Below are 20,000 nucleotides of genomic sequence, written 5' to 3'. Positions count from 1 at the left end.
AAGAGAGGAGAGTTGGCCTGAGCTCCTGGGCTCTGGCCCAGCCGTGGACACACTCACTGACATATCAAGCCCTTTCATTTGCTGGGAGGAGGGACAAACTGAGATTATGGGCTGTTTCCTGTTGCCACTGGCTTCACCATGGCAACGGAGCGCAGCGGCCATTGAGCCTGTCGGAGCGAGGCCGGGGATCCTGTGGCGCTTCGTTTCCCAATGACACACAACATTAATCACTTTATAGAAGTAGGTCAAATACTGCTGGAGAGCCATTTGAACACTGGCAGGACTATACAGGCTGGTGGCAGTCACTCTGATGCAGTCAGTGCTGACAGGCTGGATGTGGAGATGTGACAGCATGTGAACGGGGTTACTGTGGCGTTAAAGGAAAAATCCACCGTAAAACAACTAAAACCTCAAAACAGCTACTGGTGGTGATGCACTTTACATGTCTGGGTCCATTTAGTTGTTTGGTGTAATGCAATCGGCCACCCCCCTGGGGCTGAAAAATTAACTCAATGCAGAAGCACATTAAACCTGCATTCTTTCTAATGGTCAGCAGGGGGCGACTCCACTGGTTCCAAAAATAAGTCTGATTGTCTAGAAGTCTATGGGAAAATGACCCGACTCCTCACATGATTTATTACCTCAGTAAACACTTTCCTTTATGGTGGTTTATGGTCTCAATCTGTAGTTTCAAGTCTTCTTCAACACAGCATGATGTTCATTTTGTACATTTTGGCCCCATTCCCCCCCCCCCCCCCCCCCAATCTGGGGAGAGCCGAAACCGGCTCCATGCTTCCTCCGAGACATGGGCAGTTAGCCAGCCGCTTCTTTTCACCTGACAGAGCAAGCTTCACCGGTAGGACATAGCACGTGGGAGGATCACGCTATTCCAACCAGTTCCCCTCCCTCCGAACAGGCGCCCCTAACGACCAGAGGAGGCACCACATCAGCGACCAGGATGTTGCATGTTTTGGTGAGGGGTTCCTATATGAAGGAAACCCCCGGGAGGCACGGGGAGAACATGCAAACTCCACACAGAAAGGCCATTTTGACGACCCCACCCGGGCGGCGGGCACTCGAGGACATGCGGACGGGCACGCACTCCTTCATCGCTCACAGCGTCCCAGGTGGGTATCGAACCCAGGACCTTCTAGCTGTGAGGCGACAGCGCTTACCACTGCACCACCATGCCCCCTTTTGGCCATATTTAGAGTAAAATAGACGATAAAGCAGACTATACTTTGGGGCATGAATGACAGGTCACATGTCCAGTGATTGCGCAGCTGGATGATCATGGACCAATAGCAGGCAGTGCTGTGGCTCTGTGGGAAACCCCTGGCCTTGTGCAAGCTGCTTCTGGCTCTAAAAACTGTCAACATGGTGGCGCACCTAAACGCCCAGCTTTTGGCTTCAAAGTGGCCCTTCAGAAACATATGGGTGATGTCACACTCACTACGTCCATCTTTTAGACTTGGTCTATGGGTCATAGATGAGAAGATACCAATTTCTCCACCCACAGGAGCAGGAGAGACCAGCAGCAGACCAGAGAGAAACAGTGGTTTTGGAGTTTAGCCTCAGACACATGACCTGATTCATGAAACAAAGCAGCTACCATTTCGCTCACTTAAACGGTTCTGTAATATAGCTACTTCTAATCGAGAATATGTCAGATAAAAAGTTGCAAATGGCTCTGGCGCCGTCAGCCCTTGTCTGGTCTTTTTCTTGTGGAAGAAGAAAGGAAGAGGTGAAGGTGAAAAATAAGGAGAGAGTAAATGGATGATGTAATGCAGAGAGAGGCTCAATGGACTTTCCCAAAGGCACGTCGTCGTGAAAATATCCGTGTTTTGGAATGATCAGATGAGATGAAGTTGGAAAATGAGCAGAGTGTTTTGTGTGTGTCTGGGGCTTTAGTGTTGCTGACTGTCGGCTTGGTGTGTCTGGGGCTTTAGTGTTGACAGTGTTGGCCTGTGTTTACCTGCAGGTCGGTCTTCATCAGCGATGCTCCGGCCTCCACCAGGAAGTGACAGATACTCCTGTGGCGGGACGTGGCTGCTTTATGGAGCGCTGTCTCACCCCTAAGGTCACGCATGCACGCACGCACGCACGCACACACACACACACACACACACGCACACGCACACGCACACACGCACACACACACACACACACACACACACACACACACACACACACACACACACACACACAATTAGTCATACATAAAGTAAAGTAAAACCCACCCTGATAACATGACCTCACATTCTGTTTCACTGTACATATGATATCATTCCAATCTGGCCGCAGTGATTTCAGTGGGCAGAATTACTTGTCTTGAACTTCAGCATCAGCAAATCCAATCGAAATCCACTCAGAAGAACGACGAAAACGTCTTTTCCACCGAGAAACTCTGCTGGTGCACACTCTTCTTCTTGTTTATTTGTGGTTCTGTTTTCGCCCGGTTTGTTTGTTTGTTTGTTTGTCTGTCAGCAGAAGTTATGAATGAATTTGCACAAAACTTGGCAGAAAAGTTGGTCATGGGCCAACTCAGACCTGATGAACCTTCCATGCCCACTGGCCAAAAGCGAGTGTGATAATGGGTGTGTTCAATCACAAAAAGGTGCCTAGCGAGTGTGATAATGGGTGTGTTCAATCACAAAAAGGTGCCTAACTTCCAAACAGAGTCATGTAACACTTTGTAGAAAGTCAGGTCATGGGCCAACTTAGAACTATTAACTTTCTATGCCCACTGGCCAAAAGGAGGCGTGGCAATGGGGGTAGCAATCACAAAAAGGCAACTATAAGTTCCAAAAGGGTTCACATAACATGCCATGGCGAAGGTATGCACTCTACTGAGTGCCCTCTAGTTGACTCTGTTTACGGCTGTTTACTACTAACGTTAACGTTACCGCTCGTTGCTTCGGGAGTTGCCATACCGTTTTGCCAGCGGCGTCCCTGATTGGCTGGTTACATTGTCAACTATACGAGGCAGGTCCCTGATTGGCCCGTGCACTTGATGATGATGTGGAAATGGCTAGGGGGCGGGGCAAGCTGGAGGCCAGACTGATCCACATAACGATACAGAATGTGAGTTCACATGATCAGGATTTGTTACCAGGCTAAAAGGACACAACAGTGCATGAGAGAACATCTATCAACAATAGTTTCAAATCTAAATAGGTTTACTATGGGACTAAAGGACTGAAGGAGATATAATACAGATGGACAGATATTTTACTTACGTCGCTTTTTCTGTTATGTCCAGGTGAGATGTGGGCACTAAACACATGGGGCAGAAAAACAAAGCACTTAGAAAAACATTTGATCGACCTGTTTTTGGCCACAAGGTTAAGAATGACTAGAGACTGAGGTTAAGAATGACTAGAGACTGAGGTTAAGAATGACTAGAGACTGAGGTTAGGGGTGACGGACAGCTCGTCCGGTGAGAATCTAATGGAGCCCTTGCATGGGATCCCATGCATACTATGTCTTACAAACACATAATCACCTTACGCGGCTATATATATACACATATATATATATATATATATATATATATATATATATATATATATATATATATATATATATATATATATATATATATGCAGGCTCTCACCGTTGTGGACGAGGAACTTGACGGCCTCCTTGCTGCCAGCCTGCACGGCGTGGTGCAGCAGTGTGCAGCCAGCCACGTCCTGCAGCAGCAAGTCTGCCCCCTGCTGGTGCAGAGCTGCCAGCTAAACACACGCACAAACGCGTGCACGCATGCACGACACACACACACACACACACACACACACACACACACACACACAGGAAAACGCTGCTTTTATTCTGTTCACTTTAGTTCTGTACAGTTAGTTAATGTCATTCCACACTAATAATAATGCTAAAGATTAAAGCCCCATTCAGCAACTTTTCCAAGTTTTGCTATTGGAGAAACTGCGCCCTCTGCGTGCAATAGTATCGATAACGATATCGCCGTTCAAAGTCAACAAAACACAGCGCCAGAAAGCTCTATGTACATGTTGTGACATCGGGTACTCACCACATGATGAAATAATAATCCATAGTTCCGTGAAACATCATTTTCGTAGCAAATCCTAATCGAGTTACTTCCTGGTTTCCAGGAACACAACGCTGCCGCTGTAGAGCACATGCGCGCATCTTGCCACGGGACGTGGCAGTCAAACTGCTTAGTCCCAGTGCTGGCCAATGGAGGGCGGTGTGGGATAAATAAAGGCGAGAGTCTCACTATTACAAGTCAATCTACCATGTCCTATGACTAAAAAGATCTTATAGTAAAACATTTTAAAACTAGAACGACCGCAACGCGGACTTATGCCTCCGCCATTAGTTCATTCTGGAGTCCAAATCGCCATTTGAGGCAAATTGGAAGAGATTCCGTCAAGGCGCTCCTGTGATGTTGCGTTACAGAGCTTGGAAATTGGGTGTGTGAGAGGTCACAGTGACCTTGAACTTTGACCACCAAAATGTAATCAGTTCATCCTTGAGTCCAAGTCGATGTTTGAGACAAGTTTGATTAAATTCCGTCAAGGCATTCCTGAGATATCGCGTTAACAAGCTTGAAAATGGCGTTGGAGAGCTCACCTTGACCTTTGACCTTTGACCACCAAAATCTAATCAGTTCATCCTTGACTCCAAGTCGATGTTTGAGACAAGTTTGATTAAATTCCGTCAAGGCATTCCTGAGATATCGCGTTAACAAGCTTGAAAATGGCGTTTGAGAGGTCACAGTGACCTTGACCTTTGACCTTTGACCACCAAAATCTAATCAGATCATCCTTGAGCCTAAGTGAATGTTTGAGGCAAATTTGATGAAATTCCGTCCAGGCGTTCCTCAGATATCGCGTTAACAAGCTTGAAAATGGCGTTTGAGAGGTCACAGTGACCTTGACCTTTGACCTTTGACCACCAAAATCTAATCAGATCATCCTTGAGTCTAAGTCGATGTTTGAGGCAAATTTGATGAAATTCCGTCCAGGCGTTCCTCAGATATCGCGTTAACAAACATCGTACGGATGGACGGACAGCCGTACGTACGTACGGACGGACAACCCGGATCCATAATGCCTCCGGCCTGGCTATCGCCGGCGGAGGCATAAAAATTACTGACTGGGGCTTTAAAGACTAGGAGTGTTTTCATATTCGGTACGATTGCTTCGTACTGTGCCCAAGTACGATTGCACCCTCTCTCCATTCCCCAGCCGTTCAGTGTGTTGTTCCGTACCCAAGTAGACTGAGGAGGCTTTCACATCAGGGACCGGGGCCGGATCCGAGTACACTTGATCCCAAAGTCCATTTCGTTTGATTAGTGTTTTGGTACATACTTTCATACCTGATGTGGACTGTACCAGAATAGGCTATGAACCATACCATACTCAAGGCCACCTTTTGAAGTGGACATGGGCACGGTTTGTTGATTGGTGTCTAAACAGTGTTCACACTAATCAAAACCAACTGGACTTTGGGGTCAAGTGTACCAGGTCCCTGATGTGAAAGCGCCCTAAGAGAAGCTAATAATGTGGAAAACATGCAGTGTCAAAAGCCTGCACCATATGCACCGAGGGCTGCGCCGCGGCTGGCGAGCCTGCCGGCGCAGCTGGCGTGCAGCTCCCCGAAAATGTGACAACAAAAAAAAGGGACTAGTTGCTGCCACTTTTTTTTTAACCTGTGTTGGTTTGCTGCCTGGAACCCTCTCAAGAACAACAACAACAACAACACATTTATAGTGTAAGCTAATAGTAAAGTGTAACTTCTAGTGTAATAATATAGTATTATTGCATAGTATATTGTATTATAACACATTTTGCTTATGTTTATGTACTGTTAAAAGTATATCATTTTATTTAAATTACTTCAGCAGGAGAGACAATTGGGGAGTCACAGAGAAAGGGACAGGCAGTGAATACAGATGGCGAGAAAGAACAAAGAGAAGATGACGGAGAGAGAAATGAACAGACATAATTTGAAGGCAGAGAGACAAGATATGAGGAAGAGGGAGGAGGTTATAGAAAGCAGAGAGACACAGAAAAGGACGACACTGAGAGAAGGAGCACAGGAGGAGACACACATGGAAAAGAGAGACCAGACAAGCAGAGCCACAGCACAGTAAATATGGTATTAATTTAATGTGAATCTAATGTGATGTGTGTAGTTCTTTATAGATCTAGTCTCTTAATTTTGCTCTCAAAGTGCACCAGATTGAAGCATTTTACTTTAAAATTTACAAATTTTTCTTCCAGGGAGGGCACAGCCCCCCAGGGCCCCCCTTGCCACCACGCTAAAATGACCTCGGTAAAACCCTGGGTACGGCCCTGGTTTTACTATGGTGATCTCTGCTCAATGTCTTTGTATGTTGACACAGCTTACCATGCTTCCTTGAGATTCATTACAAATTGTAAAGCTCTGACTATATTCTCGGGTTAACATTTTGTTTTCCTAAAATTGTTAATTTTTTTTATGATTGTATTGTTTTTTTAATCTGTTTAAAACCAAGGACCACAATGTCTTGACTTTATTGTGCTTATCCTTGATGTTATTCTTTGAGATTCATGTTTGCACTTTGTTTAGGACATTGTAATTCAATTTTTAACTGTCAAATCAAATCAAAGCACCACCTGTAGGTTCTGTCATTGGTACACTTTTATAAAAGGCAATTCTTGGTCTGCTCCCAGCCTACATTATGTGTCCTTATCAGACAGAAAAATGCTGGACAATATTCTTTGCATTCTCAGGATTAACTTATGTGTTTGGCTCTGTCCCAAACTACTTAAAAAAAGTATTAAACTAGTCAGCGATACTCATGGGTACTCTACCAGAGCCAGTGACCACTGAGTGTTTTTTTTTTTTACAAACGAGGACCACAATGGAAACAATTCATGGACTTTATTGTGTTTTATTCCTCGACAATAATTTTAATATCGCTGTATGGATTTTATCTGTTTATTTGTATTTTTTTTATGTATGTTTATGTTTATTTTTAACAACTGTCACAATAAATTCATTCATTCATTCTGTCCCAAATGCCCGTACGGAAATTGGAAAAAGGGCTTTTATGTATTCTGGACCTTCGGCATGGAATACGCTGTAGAATGATTGAAATGTAATGAATTAATCTCGCTAGCTTTTAAAGCCAAAATGAGAGAATTAGAGGCTGTTTCCCTATGGTGCAAATGTTTTTAATTTACCTGGCTTGTTCTTTGTGCTGCCAATGCTGCCATTTTGGATATTTTCCTGCTTTCTGTCTGTAATTGTAAATGGTAAATGGTAAATGGCCTGCATTTATATAGCGCTTTTATCCAAAGCGCTTTACAATCAGTAGATAGTCTACATTCACCCATTCATACACCGATGGCGGCAGGCTGCCACGCAGGGATCGGGAGCAAGGAGGGTTAAGTGTCTTGCCCAAGGACACAGCGACAGCAGCTGGGAGGGAGCGGGGATCGAACCGCCAACCCTTGCGTCATTGGCCGACCCGCTCTACCTCCTGAGCTAAAGCCGCCCCAAATTGTACGTGTTTTCGATGCTGCTGCCTGTCTTGGCCAGGACTCCCTTGAAAAAGAGATTTTTAATCTCAGTGGAACTTTCCTGGTTAAATAAAGGTTAAATAAAAAGGTCTAGCTGCCGTTGGCAAGGCTCCAAGTCGAGGCTGATGTTGGAGCATGTTTCCAGCTTATGTTCAAGATCCAGTAACAAACCTGAGAGGAGGTAATAGCGAAGGGTTGAAATGGAAAACAGTTCAAGAGGGAGGATAAGACTTGGAATAGAACGATAAAGATGTAGCTGTATTGTGTACAAAGAACTTGATCTCTGTCTTGTTGTGTAGATGGTAATTTTACAGAAGAGGTCAAGTGCAGCCTGTCAGATTAGTGACTCACTCTGTCCAGGTCTTCAGTCTTGACGCAGTCGATCAACTCTAACTCTGGAAAACACAAACACATCCATGACTGACTGACTGGTCACAACGCAGACCGCAGTCAGCCAGTTCATTCACAACCAAGGTTATTATAATGAACTAAAACTAAACTAAAAACTAACACTATGTGTGAGAAAAACATTTTAGTTAACAGAAAATGTTTTTAGTTTTACTCTTTGTCAATTTGGGCAAATGTAACAAGCATGAGGAGGTGCCTATGTTTATCGAGACTGGGATGTCTGGGATGAGACTTCTTAAATCTTGCCCCTGACAAAACTAAAACTAAATTAAAAAATAAAAATGTAACTGAAATGAGCAAACCCACTCTGGAAACTAACTGAAACTACACTGAATTGAAAACAACAAACGAAATAAAAATAATCAAAACTAATGGAAATACAAAAACTATAATAACTCTAGTCACAACAAACTACTTTGCCTATTACTGCCAGTTTGAAGTGAAGCTAAGCTAAACATTGCAATGTTTACCTCACACACACACACACACACACACACACACACACACACACACACACAAACAGAATTCTGGTGCCGGTGATTAATATAATATAGATCATTTATCCAAATGGCTCATGGGTTCATAACATTTAGACCAGGCACAGAACAGGTTCAATAGATTTTCTATTGTTAAGGATTTGTTCCCAAATACAAGGAATCTGAACAAACCATTTACCTTTTTCAGTGTCACATGAGGTAGCGCTGTTGGGACTGGAGGCAGCCGTAAAGAGTCCCAGAGGAGAGCAAGTGAAAACAGTTAGAGATGAATGTAAAGGCCAGTGGAGTGCAGATATCACCACCACCATACTGTACTGTACCATCAAACCACCACACAAACTAAACACTACACACAACAGCAAGAGATGGAGCAGGGTTGGTGCTAGAATGGATCGGCCGGAAGGACAACTCTGCCTCTGACTGGCTTTGCTTGATATTGTACCCGAACCTTAACCAATTGTCACTGCTCATGCCCAAACCCAACCAATCATACCTCTTCATGCCTAAACGCGACCTCATCCTCCTCCTCCGACCGATCCATTCTAGCAGCGACTATGGAGCAGCTCACACACAGAATGGAGTCATACCTAAGCATGGGGCTGAAACCAGCAAGGGTTGAATTGGAGCGATGGACATTGAGAATCTTTGCCCCTCTCCTTTGGATCAGATACAAGACACAAGATGTGGACAAGATGGACAGTTTACAGCTTCAGCATACAACAACAGCAAAGGTTAGCACAAGTAGCTGGTGTGAACAGGGCCAGCTGGTGTGAACAGGGCCAGCTAGTGTGAACAGGGCCAGTGGCGACCTACCTGATGTAATGCTGCTGCATTCGGGCCTACAACAGCCCCTCTTTATCTTGCCACTATCGTATCATAAGACCTTACGCACTGAGTCTACGGTAACAGTACAGTATACACACAGCCACTAAACTGTAATGGAAAGTAAATATTTATAGTACTCAATGAGCCAAGTCATCTGCTCCATGGTGTCACATACTTGATGTTGTCCAAATAAATAACACTACACCTACACCTTTCATGAGAACTGTACGGGGGTAAATTTTTATATAACTCACTCACCAGTAAAATAGATAATAAAAAAAAGACATGATTGACAGGTCACCTATCCAGTGATAGCACAGTTTGCCGATCATGGACCAATAGCAGGTGGAGCTGCAGCTCTGTGGAAAAGGCCTGGGTCTCACGCCAGCTGCGTGAGAAGCAAGATGGCAGCAGCCAAATGCCAAACTAGAGCCTTCAAAACAAGAGATCACAAAGCGATGAAAACCGCTGTGAGAGCTCTCGCTCTAATCTTCTCTACTCTCCACTATTGACAGTAAAACAAACCCATACATTAATAACGTGGTGTGTGTGTGTGTGTGTGTGTGTGTGTGTGTGTGCGCTTGTGTGTGTATTGGTACCTGCAGAGGGCACTCTTGGAGCCTTGGGCCAGAGCCTCGGCCACTGAGCTGTCACTGGAAATCCTCTTCCTCTGAAGGTCTCTCACCCTGAGAGAGAGAGCGCGAGACACACAGAGAGAGACACTTTGACCCATTGTCATCCCTATAGAAGCTCAGACTCTCTCCCTTTCGCGCTGTACCCACGCAGGAGAGAGTCTGGCTGGTCTTACTCTCACTCTGGTCTAGGGGGGGGGGGGGGGGGGGGGGGGGCATACATATCTGCTAGGCTAGGCAGGCTAAGCTACACAACAAACTGGATGCAAGTCAACTATGACCTGCCCCGGATGTACTTCTTCTTCTTCTGTTCCGCCATATTACCAAACAGAAGAAAATAAGTACATCCGGGGCAGGTCATAGTTCACTTGTATCCAGTTTGTTGTGTAGCTTAGCCTGCCTAGCCTAGCAGATATGTATCTGATTTCAAGATTATGGACGATTCATTTGAATTCAATGGCCGCTCGTATGGAATAACGTCAGATATGGATTACAAGCAACAGCCGGGAGCTGCTATCTATGTGACAGACAGCAAACAGAGCAGGCTGCCAGCGGCACGGAGGTACGTTATATCATAGAGAGAACGAGATAAGAGTGATGTAAGTAATAAGCATATGAGCCGAGATGTGATGTGATAAATGAGTTATTTACAAGACATAAATACAAGCATTTCAGATGCCCCGTTTTCCTCGTTTTCAGGTTGCAGTTCAAACTGATTATCGCTTCTGCTGCTGATGCTAATCAAACCCAAGTTGTCAGGGTGACTTAATTATTAAATATAATTAAAGCTGGAAATAATGTCCAGGGTGTAAAAAAAAAAAAAAAAAGCTTTTCTTTTTCCTTTTTTTTTTACAATCAACTCTAAATCTGACTCTAAAATTACAGTTTTTATTATTTTTTTAACATTTTGAACACAGACGTATGTCATGTAAAGCTTTTTAGCTAACCAGATCTAATGTAAACAATGTAACAAAAACATGAACCTATGTTCAGACATTGGTTCAGACTTTTGGGTGTGAAGTGTTACCTTCGCTACCCACACCTCTCTAAACAAAACCTAGAAACAAGTGCAGCTCTAGACCTCCAGCCTCTCCCATGGCCGTCTGCTGTCCCGTGCCTCACCTGGGTGTGGTGGAGTTGTTGGGGGAGGATGTGGAGCAGGGACAGTTGAACTGGCTCTGGCGGTCGGTGCAGGCGTCTGGACCGTAGTCTGAGTCCAGCAGGTCGGGCATGTCGGTGCCCACTGTCTCCTTCAGCACCAGTTCCGGGTCCAGGATGAACAACTCCTCCTGGGAGATCTCCGTCACATAGTTCAGGTGCTCCTGCAAGGAGGGAGGCCACAGCTGGTGTCAACCTCATACACATACATGTTCTGGCTTTGCCCATCCCTACATCATTATTGGACAGAGATTATTAATACCCTATTTGATGTGAAAAATCTAACCATCAGACCCTTAATCATTGATTAATAAATGCATACACATAATATATACCTCCTTAACATCCACACACTTTTTCAACTCTGTACACCATTTGATCTCACATGTCCAAACTCAGGAATCCTAATCTATCACAAACTGTCCTGATGTCGTCCCATGTCAGCAATGTAGCTTACTGTACTGTACAGTACCAGGCCGCTGTATCTGCGCTAACCAACATCTATTATGATGTCACAGCTCTATGTGCGTCACTGCAGCACATACGACTGTATCAATCTCTTCCTCTTTGAAGAACTGTATCCATGCACCATTGATGCTTGTTACACCTCTTCCTCTCATGAGACCTGAAATCATATTAAATTGATTCCAATAAGCCGAACCTCTGACTCAAGAACTTTTACTTTAATTATTTTACATGACTATCAGAGATGATTGGAGGGAAAGTAGAACGAGATGCTCTCAGTGCATTGTTTGAGGTCTCCCTACATCCCAAAATGATGTCGTAGCTTTTGCCACCCTACTGGATAGAAGACTCATCTCGACCAATTGAAAATCAACTGTATCTCCTTGTCATACCTACTGGATAAGAGACACCCTGTATCTCCCTGTCATACCTACTGGATAAGAGACACCCTGTATCTCCCTGTCATACCTACTGGATAAGAGACACCCTGTATCTCCCTGTCATACCTACTGGATAAGAGACACCCTGTATCTCCCTGTCATACCTACTGGATAAGAGACACCCTGTATCTCCCTGTCATACCTACTGGATAAGAGACACCCTGTATCTCCCTGTCATACCTACTGGATAAGAGACATCCTGTATCTCAAGTCAAGTCAAGTCAAGTTTATTTATATAGCCCTAATTCACAAGCATGTCTCAGAGGGCTTCACAGAAAGTATGTCTAGCTGATTCTAGCTAACACACAGTAACAAGAATATACAGAATAAAGATAACATTTGAACAATTGAAGAAAGCAGGAGAGTGGAGGAGGGAGGGAGAGGGAGGAGGGAGGAGAGGGGGGGGGTGGGGAGAAAATAGGAAATGTGGAGGAGGAGAGAACAGAGGAGGAGAGATGAGGGTGCAGGGGAGGGAGAGCCAGGGTAGGGGTAGGGTCTAGGGTTGGGGGAGGGGAGGAGAGAACAGGGGAGGAGAGATGAGGGTGCAGGGGAGGGAGAGCCAGGGTAGGGGTAGGGTCTAGGGTTGGGGGAGGGGAGGGAGTAGGATACGGGCCCGGATTAGGGCGAGGGTGGGGAGAAATGGGAAATGTGGAGGAGGAGAGAACAGAGAAGGAGAGGGTTCAGGGGAGGGAGAGCAGGGGGAATGTGAGAGGGAGGAGAGGGCAGAGAGGAGGAGAGAACAGAGAAGGAGAGGTGGGAGGGCGCAGGGGAAGGAGAGCAGTGGGAATGTGAGAGAGGGGAGAGGACAGAGAGGAGGAGAGAACAGAGAAGGAGAGGTGGAAGGGTACAGGGGAGGTAGAGTAGAGGTAGGGTCTAGGGTGGAGTAGAGAGCTGCAAACCCGAGGGTACCCTCGCGGGCCCCTCGGGCCTGCCAATACGGGCCAAGGCCGGGCTCGTTTTTTCTTTTTTTTTAATTAATAGGTCCGGGCCGGGCCGGGGTCGGGCCGTTTTTCAATAATTAAATAAAATAACGTTGTATTACTCGCTTGATTTTACACAGCAGAGCAGTCACACAAAGAGGAGGAGCGCACACTGCACAGACACTCGCCTAGCCACAGCCACACACACACAGACACACACACACCCTCACCGTGACGTTAGTCTGCCACTCCGTCAGCGTAAAAAACAACAACAAAACAAGCCGCGTGTGTCCGTGTCCGTGTCGTGAGAGAGAAATAAGATCGATGGACATAAAACAAAGTTTGCGAGGGGAGAGTTAAACAGTCCCCACTGCAGTAGGGAAAGCTCATTTCAACCTGTTCAAAATGAACCCATCTACCATACATTGTGAGGACACTAATGTGACGTTATTCAATGCAGCTATAAACGGTAAGTCTGCTGTTTTAATTTCGATATGCTTGAGTGACATAATGTTTCAGTTTGTGGGCATTGTTGCTGTTGGCAATTAAACGATCTAACGTTCTCTTTCTCGAGACGTGTGGATTTTGATAGGCCACGGTAGCATGTGTGAGAGGGGGAGAGAGAGACAGAGAGAAAGCTGCAGTGTTTGTCTTCATAGGCAACACAGTCTAGCAACGTTTTGGACTAACGAGTTCAGCGGCGCGGCAGCATGCACAGAGAGGGAGAGAGAGATGTGTCGTCATATCGTGATATTGATGTCGGGCCTCGCAACGGGCTCGGGCCAATTAATTTCATGACTCATCCGGGCCGGGTCGGGCACGGGCCTGCATGTCACGGGCCGGGGAGGGCTCGGGCCGAGATTTCAGGCCCGCGCAGCTCTCTAGGGTGGAGGGAGGGAGTAGGATACGGGCCCGGATTAGGGCGAGGGTGGGGAGAAATGGGAAATGTGGAGGAGGGGAGAACAGAGAAGGAGAGGTGGGAGGGTGCAGGGGAAGGAGAGCAGGGGGAATGTGAGAGAGGGGGGAGGACAGAGAGTAGAGGTAGGGTCTAGGGTGGAGGGAGGGAGTAGGATACGGGCCCGGATTAGGGCGAGGGTGTCTCCCTGTCATACCTACTGGATAAGAGACACCCTGTATCTCCTTGTCATACCTACTGGATAAGAGACACCCTGTATCTCCCTGTCATACCTACTGGATAAGAGACACCCTGTATCTCCCTGTCATACCTACTGGATAAGAGACACCCTGTATCTCCTTGTCATACCTACTGGATAAGAGACACCCTGTATCTCCCTGTCATACCTACTGGATAAGAGACACCCTGTATCTCCCTGTCATACCTACTGGATAAGAGACACCCTGTATCTCCCTGTCATACCTACTGGATAAGAGACACCCTGTATCTCCCTGTCATACCTACTGGATAAGAGACATCCTGTATCTCCCTGTCATACCTACTGGATAAGAGACACCCTGTATCTCCCTGTCATACCTACTGGATAAGACACATCCTGTATCTCCCTGTCATACCTACTGGATAAGACACATCCTGTATCTCCCTGTCATACCTACTGGATAAGAGACATCCTGTATCTCCTTGTCATACCTACTGGATAAGAGACACCCTGTATCTCCCTGTCATACCTACTGGATAAGACACATCCTGTATCTCCCTGTCATACCTACTGGATAAGAGACACCCTGTATCTCCCTGTCATACCTACTGCATAAGAGACATCCTGTATCTCCCTGTCATACCTACTGGATAAGACACATCCTGTATCTCCCTGTCATACCTACTGGATAAGAGACATCCTGTATCTCCCTGTCATACCTACTGGATAAGACACATCCTGTATCTCCCTGTCATACCTACTGGATAAGACACATCCTGTATCTCCCTGTCATACCTACTGGATAAGAGACACCCTGTATCTCCCTGTCATACCTACTGGATAAGAGACATCCTGTATCTCCCTGTCATACCTACTGCATAAGAGACATCCTGTATCTCCCTGTCATACCTACTGGATAAGAGACACCCTGTATCTCCTTGTCATACCTACTGGATAAGAGACATCCTGTATCTCCCTGTCATACCTACTGGATAAGAGACACCCTGTATCTCCCTGTCATACCTACTGGATAAGAGACACCCTGTATCTCCCTGTCATACCTACTGGATAAGAGACACCCTGTATCTCCTTGTCATACCTACTGGATAAGAGACACCCTGTATCTCCTTGTCATACCTACTGGATAAGAGACACCCTGTATCTCCCTGTCATACCTACTGGATAAGAGACACCCTGTATCTCCTTGTCATACCCATCCTGTATCCTGAGATACATCCTGTACCTCCCTGTCCCACTGGATTTTTTTTAATTTGTTTTTCTTCATTGTGTCAAGCACTTAACAGTGCCCAGCCCACAAGACACACAAGATATACAGTATAACATAAGCTAGCACTATAAAAATACAACTAAATCACAGTATAATATACTCCTTTAAACAACAAAACAGATCATTACTTTCTGAACAGAACATTATACCTTTGCTCCCAGACCTGGGAAATAACATTTCCTACAAAGAAGGTCCCTTTCTTGAAACACAACTCAAGGTTTTCATAATCATCCATCTAAAAAAAATCAACATAAATAGAAGACATTTGACTGAAAAGTATCTCTCTTGTAGCATTATAAGCTGTACAATAGAATAGAAATCATAAAGCAAACAGAGTCTGGGCCAGGTTTCCGCATTAGATTTTTTATTATTTTTATTATTAATATTATTATTTTTGCCAGATGGTGGGACAATCTGTCATCTGCTAATTAGTGTTGCTTTCACGTGCTATTTTTTGGAAAGTCAAACCCAGAGGACAAATTAAAACAAAGTAAACTGTCTTCTAGTTATATTAATAGGCTACAACGGGAAAAGAATAGCTCCCTACCCAAACCACAGTGTTACCTTACCTGGGCACGGTCTATCCTGTAGAAGCGGTCTGCAGTCGTGCCTGAAAGACAGAGAGAGTTTGTGAACTCATGAGCTCTGAATTTGGCTGATCGGCTTTTTCCATTAGAGCTACAAACATTTGCAACTCTACTCAGTCCCAGTAGTATCATGAAAATAATATTCTCAGTGACTCGCAGTCAGGCTTTAGATCAGGCCACAGTACTATAACAGTCAGGCTTTAGATCAGGCCACAGTACTATAACAGTCAGGCTTTAGATCAGGCCACAGTACTATAACAGTCAGGCTTTAGATCAGGCCACAGTACTATAACAGTCAGGCTTTAGATCAGGCCACAGTACTATAACAGTCAGGCTTTAGATCAGGCCACAGTACTATAACAGTCAGGCTTTAGATCAGGCCACAGTACTATAACAGTCAGGCTTTAGATCAGGCCACAGTACTATAACAGTCAGGCTTTAGATCAGGCCACAGTACTATAACAGGTCAGGCTTTAGATCAGGCCACAGTACTATAACAGTCAGGCTTTAGATCAGGCCACAGTACTATAACAGTCAGGCTTTAGATCAGGCCACAGTACTATAACAGTCAGGCTTTAGATCAGGCCACAGTACTATAACAGTCAGGCTTTAGATCAGGCCACAGTACTATAACAGTCAGGCTTTAGATCAGGCCACAGTACTATAACAGTCAGGCTTTAGATCAGGCCACAGTCCTATAACAGTCAGGCTTTAGATCAGGCCACAGTACTATAACAGTCAGGCTTTAGATCAGGCCACAGTACTATAACAGTCAGGCTTTAGATCAGGCCACAGTACTATAACAGTCAGGCTTTAGATCAGGCCACAGTACTATAACAGTCAGGCTTTAGATCAGGCCACAGTACTATAACAGTCAGGCTTTAGATCAGGCCACAGTACTATAACAGTCAGGCTTTAGATCAGGCCACAGTACTATAACAGTCAGGCTTTAGATCAGGCCACAGTACTATAACAGTCAGGCTTTAGATCAGGCCACAGTACTATAACAGTCAGGCTTTAGATCAGGCCACAGTACTATAACAGGTCAGGCTTTAGATCAGGCCACAGTACTATAACAGTCAGGCTTTAGATCAGGCCACAGTACTATAACAGTCAGGCTTTAGATCAGGCCACAGTCCTATAACAGTCAGGTTTTAGATCAGGCCACAGTACTATAACAGTCAGGCTTTAGATCAGGCCACAGTACTATAACAGTCAGGCTTTAGATCAGGCCACAGTACTATAACAGTCAGGCTTTAGATCAGGCCACAGTACTATAACAGTCAGGCTTTAGATCAGGCCACAGTCCTATAACAGTCAGGCTTTAGATCAGGCCACAGTACTATAACAGTCAGGCTTTAGATCAGGCCACAGTACTATAACAGTCAGGCTTTAGATCAGGCCACAGTACTATAACAGTCAGGCTTTAGATCAGGCCACAGTACTATAACAGTCAGGCTTTAGATCAGGCCACAGTACTATAACAGTCAGGCTTTAGATCAGGCCACAGTACTATAACAGTCAGGCTTTAGATCAGGCCACAGTACTATAACAGTCAGGCTTTAGATCAGGCCACAGTACTATAACAGTCAGGCTTTAGATCAGGCCACAGTACTATAACAGTCAGGCTTTAGATCAGGCCACAGTACTATAACAGCTAGTTACCAATGACACAATCAATTCCCTAGATAATAAAGAGCACTGTGCAGCCTTATTTGCAGATTTATCTAAAGCAGTGGTTCTCAAACTTGTTTTGGCTTCGGTACCCCTTCCCTGATTTCTGAATCCAAGTTCCCCCTTTACCCAACTACCACTACAGCTTCTGGGGGCAACTGCCGTTCATGTTAAACAGCAGTTCAATGTGAAACCGTGCCCTCTTTGAACTCTAACTGCTCCTTCATACTTTAAGCTAGACACTCCATTTAAACTTTAAACAAGTCACTCTATCACATCTTTGTGCTGGCATGGATCTCCCGTCTCGCCTCCTTGGAGACAACATGTGATGTAGTCAGTCCGCGACACATGAAGTGCCCACTGGCCAGCTGCATGCAAGTCGCAAACAGCAACAGCAAACAAGTACAGCAAATCCGACGTAGTAAAAACAAAACAAAAAACATTTCCACCACATTTTTTCTGGCCTGGCGGGCTCCTCGTTGGCCTGGCGGGCCCGCCAGGTCTGTAGAATGGTAGAGGAAACACTGGACTCCATAGACAACACAGTGAGAGGATGGGCTCTGGGTGTGGACTACACAGTGAGAGGATGGGCTCTGGGTGTGGACTACACAGTGAGAGGATGGGCTCTGGGTGTGGACTTACAGTCAAGGAAGCACCACTTCAGGGAGAGCTTCTGCGAGGACAGACACTCCGCTCTCATCGAGTCGTGGTCCTGAAAGAGAAGAACAGGAGGAAAGACGACAGATGAAAACTTACATCAACACTGACCTCAAGTGGAAAATATGAGAAGCAGCTGCCTTTAAGTTGTACTTAATGTCATAATCTCATCGCTTTATTCTATCATTCCAATTTTTCAGGACTTTGTCAATCAATTGGTTCCTAATGACTTATCATTGTTTTCTGTTTCTGTTTTAATACAAATATTTTCAGGTCCTTGGAGTCAAAAGTCAAAAGCACCCAATTCCGCCAATGCAGTTTCAATAGATGACTATATAATTGCATTCATTGAATTGAATTGAATTGAATTTTTTATTTGTCTCGAACAGAAATTAAAAACACATTAATTTACAAAACAACATATTATATGTCCGAGAAGGGACAGAAAGAAGCCATGCTTATCTAGTCCTGCCCCTCCTTACTACTTCATTAGATAAGGTTTAAATAATAATAGCTGCTTTACAATACAAAACAGATAGCCTACCAGAGGCAATCCAACTTAATGCTACGAAATGTAAAATAAAATATACTAAGTAAGTGCAATACTCATTTTTCAAACTCTCTCTTATACATGTCCATGATTGATAGTTTATAGATTCTTTTGAAATTTCCTATATGATTACTCCTTTTGATCATTTCATCCAAGCCATTCCAAAGCAGCACCCCACAATCAGAGATGCACATGCTTTTTCGAGTTGTGCGAACCTTTGGTTGTTTTAAATTCAGTGATCCTCTTAAATAGTAACCCCCATCTCTACCAGAGAACATGTGTTGAATGTTTTCTGGCATCATCTTGTTAATAACTTTAAACATAATTTGCCCGGTTTTATATTTGACCATATCCATGAACTTCAGAGTGTGAGATTTTAAAAACAGACTGTTTGTGTGTTCAAGATAACCAACTTGATGTACTATCCTTATGGCTCGTTTCTGCAATGTGCATATCTTTTGTAGGTTGCTTTTGTAAGTGTTACCCCAGATTTCAATACAGTATGACAGATAAGGTTCAATAAGTGTGCAGTATAAGGTATGCAGTGCTTTCTGATTTAAGATCTGTCTTGTTTTTCCCAGTATTCTGATGCTTCTTGCTATCTTTGCGCACAAATACTTTATGTGAGGATTCCAGCATAGCTTGTGATCTATTGTAATACCCAAGAACTTGTTCTCATATACTCTTTCTAATTCTACATTATTAATTTCCAAACAAAGTTTTGTGTTGATTTTTCGATTTTCATGTTTCATGGTTCCGAATTTAAAGTATCACACACTATGGTGTCAGTCATTTTGAAGGAGACAGCACACATATTTCCTCATGTGCTCTGTCCACGACCCTAAAACACTGCTCTTCCTAAGGTTAATAGCATATCATAATTTACCGTAATTCACGTTAAATTAAAAGTTCTATTCTTAAAATAATAACCAATCTTCTTTTCCCCTAGATGACATTAATCACATGACTAATACTGTTTTGAGAAGACATAAGATGCATACATTTTGCTATGATGGTTATTTCATGCAGTAGTATATTCTTGGGGTCCCCAGGGACCCCTGTTGGAAAACAAACTACTCATGTGACTTGTGTTGTTTGCACGAGCGCTGGTCCACTGCACAGTCTGTGGCTCAGACCAGAGGAAACCAACTGCAGGTGTGACCGCACCCTCAACCACTCCCTGCCACCACTATCATACTGTCTCAACAAGTACACACACACACACACACACACA

The 20,000-nt window shown here is 44.5% G+C and overlaps 1 protein-coding gene across 1 annotated transcript in view; it reads right to left on the bottom strand.

Annotated features, from left to right (window-relative positions):
• The window catches only part of LOC310800570 (diacylglycerol kinase zeta-like), a 59,922-nt gene that overhangs the window by 3,024 nt on the left and 36,898 nt on the right, over positions 1 to 20,000 (bottom strand). The window contains exons 23-32 of the mRNA XM_083663186.1: positions 18,202 to 18,271; positions 15,868 to 15,908; positions 11,035 to 11,234; positions 9,880 to 9,966; positions 9,043 to 9,111; positions 8,634 to 8,668; positions 7,902 to 7,945; positions 3,617 to 3,737; positions 3,240 to 3,276; positions 1,976 to 2,075 (exon numbers count right to left, since the gene is read on the bottom strand). Of these exons, the coding sequence (XP_083519312.1) occupies positions 1,976 to 2,075; positions 3,240 to 3,276; positions 3,617 to 3,737; positions 7,902 to 7,945; positions 8,634 to 8,668; positions 9,043 to 9,111; positions 9,880 to 9,966; positions 11,035 to 11,234; positions 15,868 to 15,908; positions 18,202 to 18,271 (804 nt within the window). The remainder of the gene's footprint in view (positions 1 to 1,975; positions 2,076 to 3,239; positions 3,277 to 3,616; positions 3,738 to 7,901; positions 7,946 to 8,633; positions 8,669 to 9,042; positions 9,112 to 9,879; positions 9,967 to 11,034; positions 11,235 to 15,867; positions 15,909 to 18,201; positions 18,272 to 20,000) is intronic.

This window comes from Poromitra crassiceps (genome assembly GCF_964638095.1).
Source record: "Poromitra crassiceps genome assembly, chromosome: 30".
NCBI classification, from domain to species: Eukaryota; Metazoa; Chordata; class Actinopteri; order Beryciformes; family Melamphaidae; genus Poromitra; species Poromitra crassiceps.
This window is presented reverse-complemented; position numbering and strand designations above follow the sequence as displayed.